Source organism: Gymnodraco acuticeps, unplaced genomic scaffold (genome assembly GCF_902827175.1).
Source record: "Gymnodraco acuticeps unplaced genomic scaffold, fGymAcu1.1, whole genome shotgun sequence".
Lineage (NCBI taxonomy): Eukaryota > Metazoa > Chordata > Actinopteri > Perciformes > Bathydraconidae > Gymnodraco > Gymnodraco acuticeps.
This window is the reverse complement of record NW_022990238.1, coordinates 13125759-13139720: the sequence shown is the minus strand read 5'-3', so window position 1 is coordinate 13139720 and position 13962 is coordinate 13125759. Positions and strand designations below refer to the sequence as shown.

Below are 13962 nucleotides of genomic sequence, written 5' to 3'. Positions count from 1 at the left end.
ATGAATTTACTGATCTGTATTTCAAGCTAAACACAAAATATTACTAATTTCATCAATAAAGTGTAACATCTTCTTATACTGTTACTGTAATTTCAAAATTAAGATAAGTATTTCAGCTCAAATTTTGTAATTGTGTGTTCTATTTGCTGTGGTAACTATTTAGTAGATAATGAAGCCACAAGAAAGGGAGATCTTTTTTTTAGATTCCCTAAATGGCACTGGCTTCCGTGATGAAAGCCAAATGGAAACATTGAGGTTTTTAAGCACAGAAATTATGTTCAGTTTTAAGGTTCTGTTCTTATATTTGTATTATTTTTGTCTATGGCTCTGTGTTCAGTTTTACATTTAAAAGATGACCTCAAGCATAAATTGACATGTTATTGAACAAAAGATTGGACTGAAACTGAGCATAAGACATTTAAAATGGGAATGTTCTGTTACCACCCATTTATAAGCTTTCTTTTCTGTTTGTTTCCTTAAAATCAAGCTCTTGGCCAACCTGTTCGCCATTATTCCACTGTTGGTGGTTCTGCAGTTCTGCAGTGTTCAAAAGTTGGTGGTTCCACCAGTTTGACAATATTCAACCAGTTATATGTTCCAGTTTTCAATTTTCTTGAATGTCCTTGTCTAAACAGCTGTGTGTTATCCCCCATTAGACAAGTTGCTCTGCTTGTGTCACCTGGACCCTGGAGAGAATTCTGTGCAAACGACATTCAAGTTAGTAATTATGATGCACACTAATTGAGTTTGATTCCTGGATTCCTACACTGTGTGTGTGTGTGTGTGTGTGTGTGTGTGTGTGTGTGTGTGTGTGTGTGTGTGTGTGTGTGTGTGTGTGTGTGTGTGTGTGTGTGTGTGTGTGTGGTGTGTGTGTATATATAATGTATATAAATCTCACCTTCTTCATGAAATAGGGCATACCAAGACAACGGGCCTCCAACAACTGTGGGGTGTTTGTGCTCATGGTATGGCTCATCTGATGAATTTATCAATCTTTTCTTTACAGTTTTGCAATTAGTGTGTAATGTTTTTTTTTACTCTTGAACAGTATGCCCTCTACTTTGTGATGGAGTCAGCTTTTGATTTCAGTGAGGTAGGCCACAGAGATACACTTTTGATCAGTCCTTGTGGTGTTCCCTTTTCATTTTAATATGCATCTTTTTTTGCACAATTGGACATGGAGCATTTAAGGAGATGGTGGTGCATACTACTCATTGACAACTTCCCCGTGACGTAAGTATTCTTACCGTGACAAATTTTGTGCATGTGTCATCTTGAATCTTTTATTGTATTGTTTTTATGTCTTATGAGGGCAAAAAAAAAAAAAAAAAAGAATGAAATTAAACAATAAACCAGTTATGTTTGTTAACAATTCCCATATCACTTGTTGTCACTGATAGACATTTTTGTTGAAAACGAAAACCTCGACGCCTTTTTTTGTAGTGGACAGCTCAGATCTGTTGTATGAAGCGATGCCGGTAGCGGAGGTAAGGCACACACACCAAGTGTTCAGGAAATGGTTAATACAGCGAAAATCAAAGCTGACGATCTCTTGGTTTCATATGTTTTATCCCCCAGACAACATGGACATAAGAACATTTCAAAGAAGAGGAAAGTAAGTCTTCAGCTGGCAGCAGTTAATCAGTTAACAGTGATGGCGGCGGCGGAAAAAGCGTCTCACTTCTGGAGAAGAGTTTCGTCTTTATGTCATGATAGAGAGATACAAATACTGAATAGTTTAGATGAGAAAAGGCATCGAAATGCCAGGTTACTAGTATTTATCATGTAAACAGGGAACATGAATAACCGATCTCTCTGTGCTCATGTAAACACCATGATGTACTGTAGAGGCGCAGTCAGTGTGTTTTACTGGAGCCTCAGTTCGATAAGAGCTTATTTTCTGAGTTCTTTAACTTCGGTACTCTCTCTCAAAATGGTAATGTTCATTATGTTTTAATTATACTTCTTATCATTCAGAAGCTTTTTGTGTGTGTTTATGTTTTACTGAGTGCTTATATGCAATTTCCATCCCAGTATTCAGTTAACTGTTTATTTTCTGTGCACATTACATAGACTAGCTAATATTCTACCTACTGCTTGGGACTTTGAGTCTTCAAAATGTCCAATGTCACAGACTGGGACTTACTTTAGAGTCAGTTGTATTTACATTCAGTATGACTTGTTATGATTCAATGTGAAAGAGTATACTGCTCAATAAATAATGATCACTTCACCACCTCTCTTGACATCTAGGCGCTTGAGAGTGAGTCAGAGGCAGAACACAGGGACAGTGGAGAGAGGTTCATTGCTCAGGTGAGTGATGAAAGGGAAATGACAGTTTAGAGTCAATTGTGATGTGGACTCTCATCCCAGAATGTTAAGGAAATCAGTGGGGATATTGAACAGGAAGCGTTTCAGTCAAGGGGCATCATATGACCAATATAGACGGAAGAACAACATTTATTTGAACATTTAAGTCAATGATACCATTCCTAGGTGAACTTAACATCTGTATGGAGTCAGATCAGTCTCAATATTAATAAATGCTCACAGAAGGATTCACAAATGTATTTTGCGATTTATATATAAATGACTCTCCACAACAATATCTCTCAATGCACTCATAAATATTTATTGTTGTATATAAATGTACAAAAAATGGGCATTTAAACTGCTTTGTATTAATTCAAAGACGGCTCTGAATTAATAATCAAATATGTTTCCTTTCTTTACTACTGGATGAAATTACAAAATGTACCCATCATTTTCCTCATACTAGTATAGCCACATAAAAGTATCAAACCACCTGATAAAAGGTGCCAGAATACAGGAAATCTATTTTTTTTTCGTGGTGGGGGGGAACCCCACACCCCCCTTTAAAAATGTCCCCCCCACATTCAGGATGCTTCCTACGCCCATGAAGTGAAAACACTAATCTCACAGTGTTAAAATACACCAGTACAAGTGAAAGTATTCCATTCAGTATTTAACAGTAACTACATGTATGTAATAAGTTAAATTACGGGAAAGTATTTAGCCTATTGCCCAGTGATATGTACTTAAAAGTTAAAGTATTAGTTATGCAGCAAAATGTGCATTAATGATATTTTTTGTGTTTCTCGATTAATATTACAACATGCATTGCAAAGTTGTAAGTTTTTTAACTGTTTTATATACTGTTGGGCAGTTTAATCTGCAGAAATTCATCTTGTATTCTATGAAATCCTCATGTTTGTATTTTTGTCACTTTGTTTTTTTCGGGAAAACAGTCCCTTTAAAACAAGAAGCCCATTCTTCATGGAGGTATTTCTAGCCTAATCCGTGTATAAAACACATTTTATTTCTGCATTTAAAAATGTACTCAGGTGACAGTACTGCAGTGTTTTCATCAAATGTGAGAGACAGCAAGCGCATAAATATAGCACGTTTGTTTATTTTAGCAAACCATGCTCCAAGTAAAATTGAATAGAAATGATAATGTATAATCTTTTTGAGAAATAGAGATCGCACATCAGTCCTGTGTACAGATCAGTTCGATAAAGTCATGCCTAAACAGCGACATTACACGATAAATACGGGTTTAAATAGCAGCATTTGCCACGGAAGGCGAGTGGCAGCTACAGTAAACCTTCTCTTACTCTGGCATCTTGTGGCAACTCCCGTTCAGCTGCGGCAGATGCCTCGGCAAGTTGTGGCATCGGTGGCATATGCCGGAAGTACTTGCCACAGAGTAGTGGCCTCTGTGGCAGATGCCGGAAGTACTTGCCACTGCCTGCAGATGCCACGAAATGAGCCAGGCCCTACTGGAAAATGTACTTTGTAACTAACTAACAATGCTTGGTTATTATATCTGACAACTCCACATTTTATTTAGCAGAAGACCCAGGTGGAGCTAATTTAGCCATTTTACTTAGTGTTGGTTGGTTTTATTTTATTTAACATGCATTTGAATGTTCACCTCCAGAAACAACAGTAACTTGAGGTATAAACCAGGCACTGTATGTACCATAGGATCATATTTCCTGCAACAATACACTTACCTGAATTTGCAATATTATTGTCAATCAAACAATATATTAAGCTGCAAATGTCTGTGTAACTGAACTAACCCTTCATAAAAAAAAGGACAGGGAACACCGATGCAATGTGACACACAGAACATTTAATCTGCAGTTTTTTCAAGTCATATAGCACCACAACGAAAAGCAACAACAATCTGTATCTGATATTAGTGTGCATGTCAGTACAAACCATAGAGCGGGTTAACGGCAATGTACGGGAGGAAAGGAAACTAAGCTGAAAGTCGTTTCTGGTGCAGGGCTTTAATTTACGCAGACTGAAAATGGAGGCACACGCACATTTGTTCACTGGCCCTCCTGTTGCCCTTTGTCATAGAACCTCCTCCCACGCCCTCTCTCTCTCCACCACATTGTGCTGGAAGCCCCTGACGTGACCCCGGCGGGGCCCCCCACCTCTGTCGTACAGGTTGTTGGGCCCTCCCCTGCTTCTTGAAGCCCGCCCGTCCCACTGGTAGCGCCCGGTGGTTGGGTCCGAGTCCCCCCAGTGAGGAGCCCTTCTCCTTCCACGGTGACCCCGCCCGCCTGCAACTTCTTTTGGGCATTCAGTGTCCAAGGCTGCCTGGTACAGTGGGGGACCCTCCCCAGACATCGGGGTCTCTGCCGGGACCACCCTGCCTGTCTTAGACTGACAGAATTCTGCATTCTCTTGCATTTGTTGGTTACCCTGAGCTTTAATCGGCCCCTCGTGGCAGGACAGAGACAGTTTGTGCAGGTGCTCCGTGACGGGGGCCGCTCTCCGGTGATGTTGCGGTCGGAACCGGCCTCCTCTCCTCGGCCCCCGCCTCGGAGCCTGAGCGCCCCTGCAGTGGGAGAGTCCAGGAACAGAGTGGTCAGTTTCATAAGAGGGAACCTTAGAAGCAGAGGGTGCCGGGGGGGCGGGGGAGACGTCTGGGTCGAGGTTTTCGTTTTCAACAGCAGGTGGAGCCTGTGGGAGTTTACAGGCGTCATGTTAATCTTTTTGTATAAAATGATGCATATGGGAGCAGTGCTGTGCAAAGGTTTTTTTCACTTTTTAGTTTTAAGAGTTAACGATATATTCGTATCTGACTCTAAAAAAACATCAAACAGAACATTTCCTAAATGATCAGTGTTCCCCTAATGATAGTAGCCTGAAGTTTCTATGTTTAGACAGCAGCTCAAAATGTATTTTTTTTAGGCATAAAACTCAAATGCAAGATGTCCTCAAATAATACATTTCAACTAAATAAAGTCACTTAAAGGGCCCATGCCATGGCCATTTCTACTGATCATAATTCCATTGTTGAGTTCTACTAGAATAGATTTATACTGTGCAATTTTACAAACTCACATTGGTTTCTCATACAGCATCTCTGTAAAGTATGTGTATTCACTCAGTCCTAAACGGCTTGTTGGAGCTCCTGCCCCCCCCCCCCCCTCCCTATGAGCCCAGTGGCCGTCTGCGAGACACCGCGGAACTCAGCCTGGGCACACACACACACACACACACACCTAGGGGATGGGTATCGTTAAGGTTTTAACGGTACTACTACTTTTATCGATACCGCTTATCGGTCCGGTCTTTTAACGGTACTTTTATCGGTTATTTTGGAGAAAAAAACAAGGTAAACTAACTAAACAAATTGTGAACAAAACTAACATTGCTTTTTATTTAAATTAAATAAATAATATTTCACATCAAAAGAAACAACAATGTTTTAACAAATCATATTAAATAATGTGATGACAGAACTGTAAACAGAATAGCTGAAACTTTAACAAACTAAATAACTCAGTTACCTCTAATCATTAACCCATGTTTGTATAACTGAGTTAACTCTGTGTGTTGCTGCTAGCATACATAACACCTGACGTGGAAACGTTACTCGTGGACGGGGCTACAGAGCTACTAGAAAGACAGTGGAACCTGGTGCATTCCTCCGTCTGAATGTGGAGCACTTTTGATAAATGTTTAGACAAATTGCTCGTGTTACCGCCCTTACATGCTAAACTGTTATTGCACTTTAGGCAACGAGCATCGAGACGGGTAAAGTTTAACCACCACGGAGCGCGTTCTCTCCGCCATGGCCTCCGTGTGTGTGTGTTGCTGCATGTAGCAGCTGCGTGTGTGTAAACTGCCCCGCCCCCTCGCAAGCAGGCGGGGGAGAGATCTCTCGTCTGGATTGGGAAGATCGGAAATACAAAAAATAATCAGACGCATTTTGCAGTCTATTTCTTTCTTTAAGTTTTTAGTACTTTATCCATTTTTTTCTGTATAAATAGTTACAATATTGCTTTTTTTACGTGAGTTGAGATTTTTTTGAAACACAATATTTTGTATTTTCTAGAAATGGTTACTGAGGAAAACAATACATTCTAAACGTGTGTGATATATAAGAGCAGAACACTGCAACTTGTATCTGAACCCAGAAATCCAAATACGTCTGATGCAATTAAGAGAAGGAATCATGACGTGTTTTATGAGCTGCAGCCTGTCAATGTGTGGCCATATCATTTCAGATTCATTCTCACCTCGTTGGTATGGATGAGAAATCGATTTGATTCCACCTCCGGGTCAATGATCCCCCCTTTAGAGCGCTGCCTCTCCAGAAGCTTCTGCAGCTTGCACCACTTCTGCTGACATTTTGAACCAATCACCACTTCGTCCAGCTGAGTGAGAAAAACAAAAGACTTTCAATGGTTATTACTGACTTTGGAAACGACTTCCAAAGTGGTAAGATTGTGAAATTAAGCTATGAGCCGCCATAATGAACTATTTATTCAATTAAATGATGCAACATAAAATAATAAATATTCCCATCGATACAAGTACATAAGGTGCACTATGTTACCTCGGGCAGCTGGGGTGCAGGCGAGGACAGAAGCTGGTCCACGTCATACGACAGCGGCTCTCTACACACCGGACACACCACAGTCAGCTCCTGTGAGGGGAGTCAGAAAATGAAATCACTTGTAAAAAAGAGAGACACAAAAAGGTTTGTTTGGCCGGAGCTCCTCTCACCTGACGCTGGGTGTGGTCTCGGGTCTTGTCCTCCTCTAACTCACGCTCCCTCTGCTGGAGCTCCCTCTCTGCGTGGCTGGCGTAGCGGCCGAGGCAGTGGGAGTGGAAGTAGTGGTAGCAGCTCGTCTTGGAGAACGTCTCTCCCTCCTGGAGACATCCAGTGCACATAGAAAAATTAAATGGGTTTGCAGAGGCAGATTTTAGGAACATTTCTGCTTACAAGAAGTTGCTTAAGAAATATACTTTCCTTTTCAACATTTTTAATTGGAATTCTTTTGTATTTATTTAAATAAAACAAAATAAGGAAATACATCCATATTCTATTAACTAAAACGAATTATAGTGATAGACAAAATGTTATAAGGATTGATGTTGTTGATGTTGATGATGATGTACCTTAAAGCCATAGAGGCAAATGACACAGTTTCCATGAGGAATATTGCTTTCAGTCAAGATTTCTTTAGCTTTCTATAGGAGAGAAAAAAAGGAGAAAAGTTAGAAACTTGACTTCAAGCAGCAGTACTTCTCACTATTACCATTATGTATGAATTAAATAAAAAGCACTATATATAGTGACCTCAATGAGCTGATACAGCACGGGTGAACCCAGACAGGACTGAGCCTCCAACTGAAGACACTTTTGGACACTAAAAGAAAAGGTGGCATATGCTTACAGAGTTTTACACTCCAAAATAAACATTTCCGAGCAGAAAGTAGTGATAAAAGAGTTCAATCACACTTTATTACCTACTGATCTTGTCATCAGAAAGCCCCCGAGGGTTACGAATGGAGATTGCTGGAGAAGACGAGGGATACTAAGCACACAAAACAGGGAAGAGAGTCAAAATGTAATTATGTCCATCAGTGTGTTGAGCTTTACAGGTGGTGTTTTAGCACTATGGCAGCATTCCATACCTTTTCTATTAGTATATACTGCTACTGCCCTAAAAAGTATGTACGGTTGCAGGCAGTATGCATACAAACGGGACTATACCCTGAGTTCCAATACCCATACATACTACTAAAAAGAAATTAGTATTTCCCAATAAATAGTATGTCAAATGTAGTATGCCAAAAATACCTGGATGTCCTACAGCATCAGGTCCCATATGAAAAAGCTTAAAGAGCCTGTGACACGAGTTTCCCCCATCATCCAAACCCATCAATTTGAGTAAATATTGTCCCTTTGAAAATCGTGACTGAACTGATTTTGGATATTTGTACTTTGATAACCATTAATCTGCCCTTCAATGTTGACCATTTTCTGGATCTGCTCGGGGATTCTTCAAGTCCCGCCAAATTACGTGTGACGTCATTGCGGGCACAGCGCTCCAGCTGCACCGTTCAGGATCCCAGCATCTGCATGTAAACGCACGATGGCGCACACAGCAGCAAGCTCAGACAGCGATGACAGTTTAATTTTGAACGTGTCTGAGAGCTATGAGGCTGAAGGATCGGTTTATGTTGTATCTGTTAGAAGTTTAGGAATTAGGTGCGTCAATATGGGCGATCATACGGTCATGTAGCCAGTGGTGGAATGGGACTAAAAATCATCCCGGGACTCTCGACCAGCCCACTTCGGTACCGCTAGTAAATTGTCAACGGGGGGAGTGGGGGATGTGCTAGTGACTTATCCGACCGGCCCACTTCGGTACCGGCCCATCGGGATTCGTCCCGATGGCCAGTCCGCCACTGCACCCAGCCCACGTAAACTGTCAACGGGGGGAGCCTCGCTGCGGGGAAACGGTGGACCTAGTGTCCCGATCGGAGTGGGAATAATAATAATAATCATAATCCGTGCATTTTATCCATTCATTTCCCCAACATTGTGGTAAAAAAAAAACCACACGTTTAATCCATGTTGGTGTACTACAACTACAAAAAGCATCGGTTTGTTTTCTCATCAGGAAATGCAGACCGGCTCAAACAAACGATTTTTAAATCATCATCCTCACGATCATTTAATCTATCATATGTTCGCCGAATTGACATGAAAGCACTAATAAATGTAGTTTCATCCACTTGAGTTTACAACTACAAAAATAATCGATTTGTTTTTATATCACATCCTACGGGAGGAAATTCAGCAGCTCCGATTTTAATCCTAATTTAATCATCATCTTCACCACGATCATTTATGTTTATGTTCACCGAATTGACATGAAAGCACTGACAAATATGAATATTCTGTAGTCAACTTCATTAACGTGCCTAAACTCAGCAATTCACCATTTCTACGCATGACAACACACTATAGAGGCTTCTCAATTCTTACATTTCCCCTCCTCGGTTCCCCTCCTCGAGACTTAGTCCCGCCCACAGGAGATGCGAGCGGAGGACCGAGGAGAGAGGAGGGGAAGCAGCAGACGTTTAAAGAAATGAGAACTCCTCTCATATTAAAGCGACGTCGGTTCATTATTACGTGGCAACAGCTGCATCAGCTGTCGAGTGTTTTGTCATAGCCCTGTATTTTATAATCTCTGTTAGATCAGCTGAACATTGTTCCCCCACATATTTACTTTGAATTCATTGAGAGTGCGGTATAATGAGACAATAACAGGCACAGATGCGGACACACACACACAAATATATTTATATAAATATATACAATTTAAAGTATGAGAGCACTCTCATAATAACGTAACACAATCAGAGATTGGATATATCCCCCCCTCTCTCTGGTCGCTGAAATGGGGAATTGAAATTACGGGCCAAAAGTTGTATTTACAAGTAGGCCTATTAAAAGTAAGCAGAGGACACCAAACCAACTGAGACCGACACACACACACACACACACACACACACACACACACACACACAACACACACACACACACACACACACACACACACACACACACACACACACACACACACACACACACACACACACAACACACACACAACACACACACACACACAACACACAACACACACACACACACACACACACACACACACACACACACACACACACACACACACACACACAACACACTACACACACACACACACACACACACACACACACACAACACACACACACACACACACACACACACACACACACACACACACACACACACACACACACACACACACACCACACACACACACACACACACACACACACACACACACACACACACACACACACACACACACACACACACACACACACACACCACACACACACACACACACACACAACACACACACCACACACCACACACCACACACACACACACACACACACACACACACACACACACACACACAGCTCCTAAAGCATAATCAGGCTACAGCCGTTGTGTATTTTATTATGTGAAGCACTAAACTGTCTTAGAAAAATATCGACTCTTTATTTGTAGATATCTACTCAACTAAAGCAAATAAAGAGAGTAGGCCTGTTATACTGAGTGATATACATTTTACACACTGCTCTGCTTTCTGCACGGAAACATCGCGACGCGATGAAAGCAGTTTCTAAAATAATATCCAGGGGATGCATGCATAGCTGTCATTGGCTGAGATAAGTCCGGCCGTGCGTCACGCCTCCACCGTTCCCGGAAATGCATCCGCGGAGGAGCCGTGGAGGAACCATCAGTGTCTCCTCGGTTATAGCTCCTCCAGAGAGCCTCCTCGACGCTCGATCCTCGGTGTGCATTTAGAGAAATGAGATGTCCTTCAAAATGGCGCGCTGAAATTCATTTCCGGGTCACTACCGGAGGACCGAGGAGTCGAGGAGGGGAAATTTGAGTATTGAGAAGCCTCTTTTGTCCGTGTTTGGCTCTCTCGCCGCACAGTGAAGCGTTCCCGCATTGACGTCACTTCCGGCTTCCCCCAAAACTTCAAAATGAGTCGAAGGAATATTTCATTGCACAACAGTTGTTGGGATGCTGTCACAGGCTCTTTAAAGTTAAAGGTGCAATGTTAGGACTAAGCACTATGTCAGAATAAAAAAATCGGATAGTTGTCACTTTTATTTTATATTTTATTCGTCAGCGTGGCAACTAAATAGAATACTGGTATGTTTTGGAACGCAGGACTGGTGTTTTCAGTTGATTGTATCCTTACAGGTACATAGCAGACACCTTATTAATGTGAGCCGTGGAGAGAAATGTGAGCAGTGTTGTATCAATAAACCTCATCACACAACACAGAGACTGACGTAGCCTACTGTAAACACAGTCCAGTAGCAGGATAAGATCATAAATGATGTACCTGCTGATCCAGGGTCAGAGTCAGGGTGAGGCGGACAAACTGTGAGACAGAGTCCTCCGCTGTGGACGGGTACAGGACCAGGCTCACCTCCCAGCACCTGCAGGACACAGCTGCAGCTTCAACAACACTCTCTAAACACAGATAAACTCTGAAGCCAAAAAGGCAGCAATCATTATGCAGAATGGCCCAATTAATGACGATACACTTGATATGATGTAATAATGTGCATTTTAATGTAACTAGAAACTAAAGTTATCCAGTATTGTAGTATAACGTTTCATGAAATTGGAATACTCATGTATAAGTACTTCAAAATCTGTACTTGATTACAGTTCTTGAGTAAATAAACTTGCACCACTGTCTCGTACTGTAAATCACTAACAACATGCCTTAAAGCTAAAGCTTGATGTCATTTTAGCTCATTTTTGTCTCACCCTTCTTCTTTCCTGTTGACCAGCAGTTCATCCAGATAGATGGACTGCAGCACCTCGATTTCAGACAAAACACTGCGGAGAAGAGAAATATAATGTTTAACTTGTATTGATGCCATTCTGTCCTGTTTTATAACAGGTTGACACATTATGCTAGCGTTAGCTGGTTAACCATATAGCCACAGCAGAACTGCTACATTTCCTCTGATGTTAAACCGTCACTAAATAAATAAACCGGATATCAATTGTATTGAATGTCATGAAATGTGTTTGATGGTAAAAAGAGGAAATACATGCTGTAAACTAACTCACTCGCACTCGGCTGCCATGATGAGGTTTGTCGCTGTTTGAGCTAGCTGCAGCTGCTAAAACCTTGATATAGCACACGGTTCTTTCAAAACAAAAGTGTCACGGCAAGCTCTTGTTACCGTTTTAAATAAATCACGTAACTAGACATTAACTGGATCATTGTAGGTCTGATTTAAACGTAACATTCCCATTTATGAAGGGAAAGGGTGAATCATACATACTTGGGCCTAAATTATAAAACTTGTATTTTGAATGCGTTCACCGGAAGTACCAGCATGTTGTTATGACTGACTTGATGTCAAGTGACCATGGAAGGGAAATGTGCTGATTTCCATTCCACAGTAAGAACTGCATACTATAAATAACTAATAACAATACTGATAATAATTATAATGAGTCATAATGTCTTTAAAATTACATTATGACTCATTATATTATATGACATAATTATGAGTCCTATCATTTTAGTTTTTTCATCATTGAGTAAATGTTGGAATGTGTGTTTTGACCTATGATTTTGACCCATGTGCTGACACATTCATACAGTGATCCATTTTGTGGGAATACATCTTTTGAATAGTTTTCATCATTCATTGTTTGTCTACCATTAAAATGTTCGTCTTGTAAAACACTTCACAACTTTGTTTTGGAAAGTGATAGCTTTGTTAATAAAAAATATGAATACTTTATTATTGTTATTTGGCACTAAGGTGCTCAAAACTTAAGTATTTTCTTTAACCACTTTAACATACTGTATGATAGATGTTGGATACACCACTAATAACACCTGCAATACTCATTTACACATATACACATCTGTCTCTCTCAGGGGCGGATTTACAGGGGGGCAAGGGGGGACAGCTGATCCCCCACTGTAGATTCCCCCCAGCTGCCCCCCTAACTTTTGTGTCCCTAAAACTGTACTTGTAGAAGCAAACTTACACTATGTGCACAAGCTTCTCAAGTAACGAAACAAGCAATACATTAATTAAAAGTGAATCATTTGAAATATAATCTTAGGCCCCTCAAAAATGTAGCACTGCGGAGTGGCGTTCACACGGACAGCGACACTCAGGAGCGACCGAGCTGTCACAGCAACCAAAGAAGGATCAGTTTCCCCTGGCAGCATTCCCCCTTGGACCAGTTTTGTTTTTACTAAAGAAGAGAGCTTGAAACAAAATATTAAAAACTATAAAATCCACGTAAATTACTCTCACACATCATAGCAACCAGGCTGCATAAATTAAACCAGGTTGCACCCTTTATCGTCAAACTGGGTGTTACAAAGTAAACAGTCTAAACACAGCTGCCTGTGTGCGTCACGTTTGATAAATACTTTCTGATTTGATATTTACTATAGCCTATTAGCTATAGCTATTAGCTACATGGTCCTAACGTGTAAGGTAATACAATCATTTGTACCAGTGCTTTTGACATCGAGACTCTTTCATGCCAGAGGAGCTGGAGTGATTCAACGACAACAACAAAAGATATATCTGAGAAGAGATCAGGATGAATAGAAAGAGAAAAGGGAATACACTGGAGAGACCATGGGTCAGAGCAGGAGAAGGCCAGGAGGAGATGAAGACATTAGGGAAAAAGAAGAAATGAATGTGAGGAATGAAGATGTGATGTCAGACTCAGAAAGAGGGACAGTGATCAGGAGCAGATGAAACTCCAGCTGGACCGCATGGTATGTTTTTATTCTTCCTACATACGATAACAGCAGCAGTGGCTCTTAGAGAAATATTGCCTGAAATGTTTCGCTGCACAGGTCGCCTTAAGCTCTCTTAAGAGATGGGTGATGTCATTTGTGGACTTAATAATAACTAAGTACTTTGTCTGAACTTACAGTACATATAATTTTAGGGTAGCCTTCCTGTACTTAACATGAGTATTGTCTGCCGTTTTTACTATGTTTTTGTTTGTTTGTCTGAACA

At 40.9% G+C, this 13962-nt stretch overlaps 1 protein-coding gene and 1 long non-coding RNA gene across 2 annotated transcripts; one reads left to right on the top strand and one right to left on the bottom strand.

Moving 5' to 3' along the window:
* Positions 1-422: 422 nt before the first annotated feature.
* On the top strand, positions 423-1116 carry LOC117548317. The gene is made up of 3 exons (XR_004569321.1): positions 423-717; positions 915-965; positions 1049-1116. It is a non-coding gene; the product is annotated as an uncharacterized LOC117548317 (long non-coding RNA).
* Positions 1117-4140: 3024 nt separating this feature from the next.
* Positions 4141-12285, bottom strand: rnf25 (ring finger protein 25). Its single transcript, XM_034219496.1, has 10 exons — positions 12026-12285; positions 11717-11788; positions 11283-11379; positions 7807-7874; positions 7637-7706; positions 7456-7527; positions 7060-7206; positions 6890-6979; positions 6570-6707; positions 4141-5004 (listed from the first exon to the last, which is right to left on the bottom strand). The coding sequence occupies exons 1-10, from the start codon at positions 12040-12042 to the stop codon at positions 4390-4392; spliced, it is 1386 nt and encodes a 461-aa protein (XP_034075387.1). The 5' UTR covers positions 12043-12285; the 3' UTR covers positions 4141-4389.
* Positions 12286-13962: the final 1677 nt, after the last annotated feature.

Bases quoted from the DNA above. Each gene is read 5' to 3' on its own strand.
- rnf25 (XM_034219496.1), bottom strand. The intron at 11,380-11,716 runs GTGAGACAAAAA...TGTGTCCTGCAG, and splicing joins GTCAACAGGAAAGAAGAAGG to GTGCTGGGAGGTGAGCCTGG. The intron at 6,980-7,059 runs GTGAGAGGAGCT...CTCCCCTCACAG, and splicing joins GAGACCACACCCAGCGTCAG to GAGCTGACTGTGGTGTGTCC.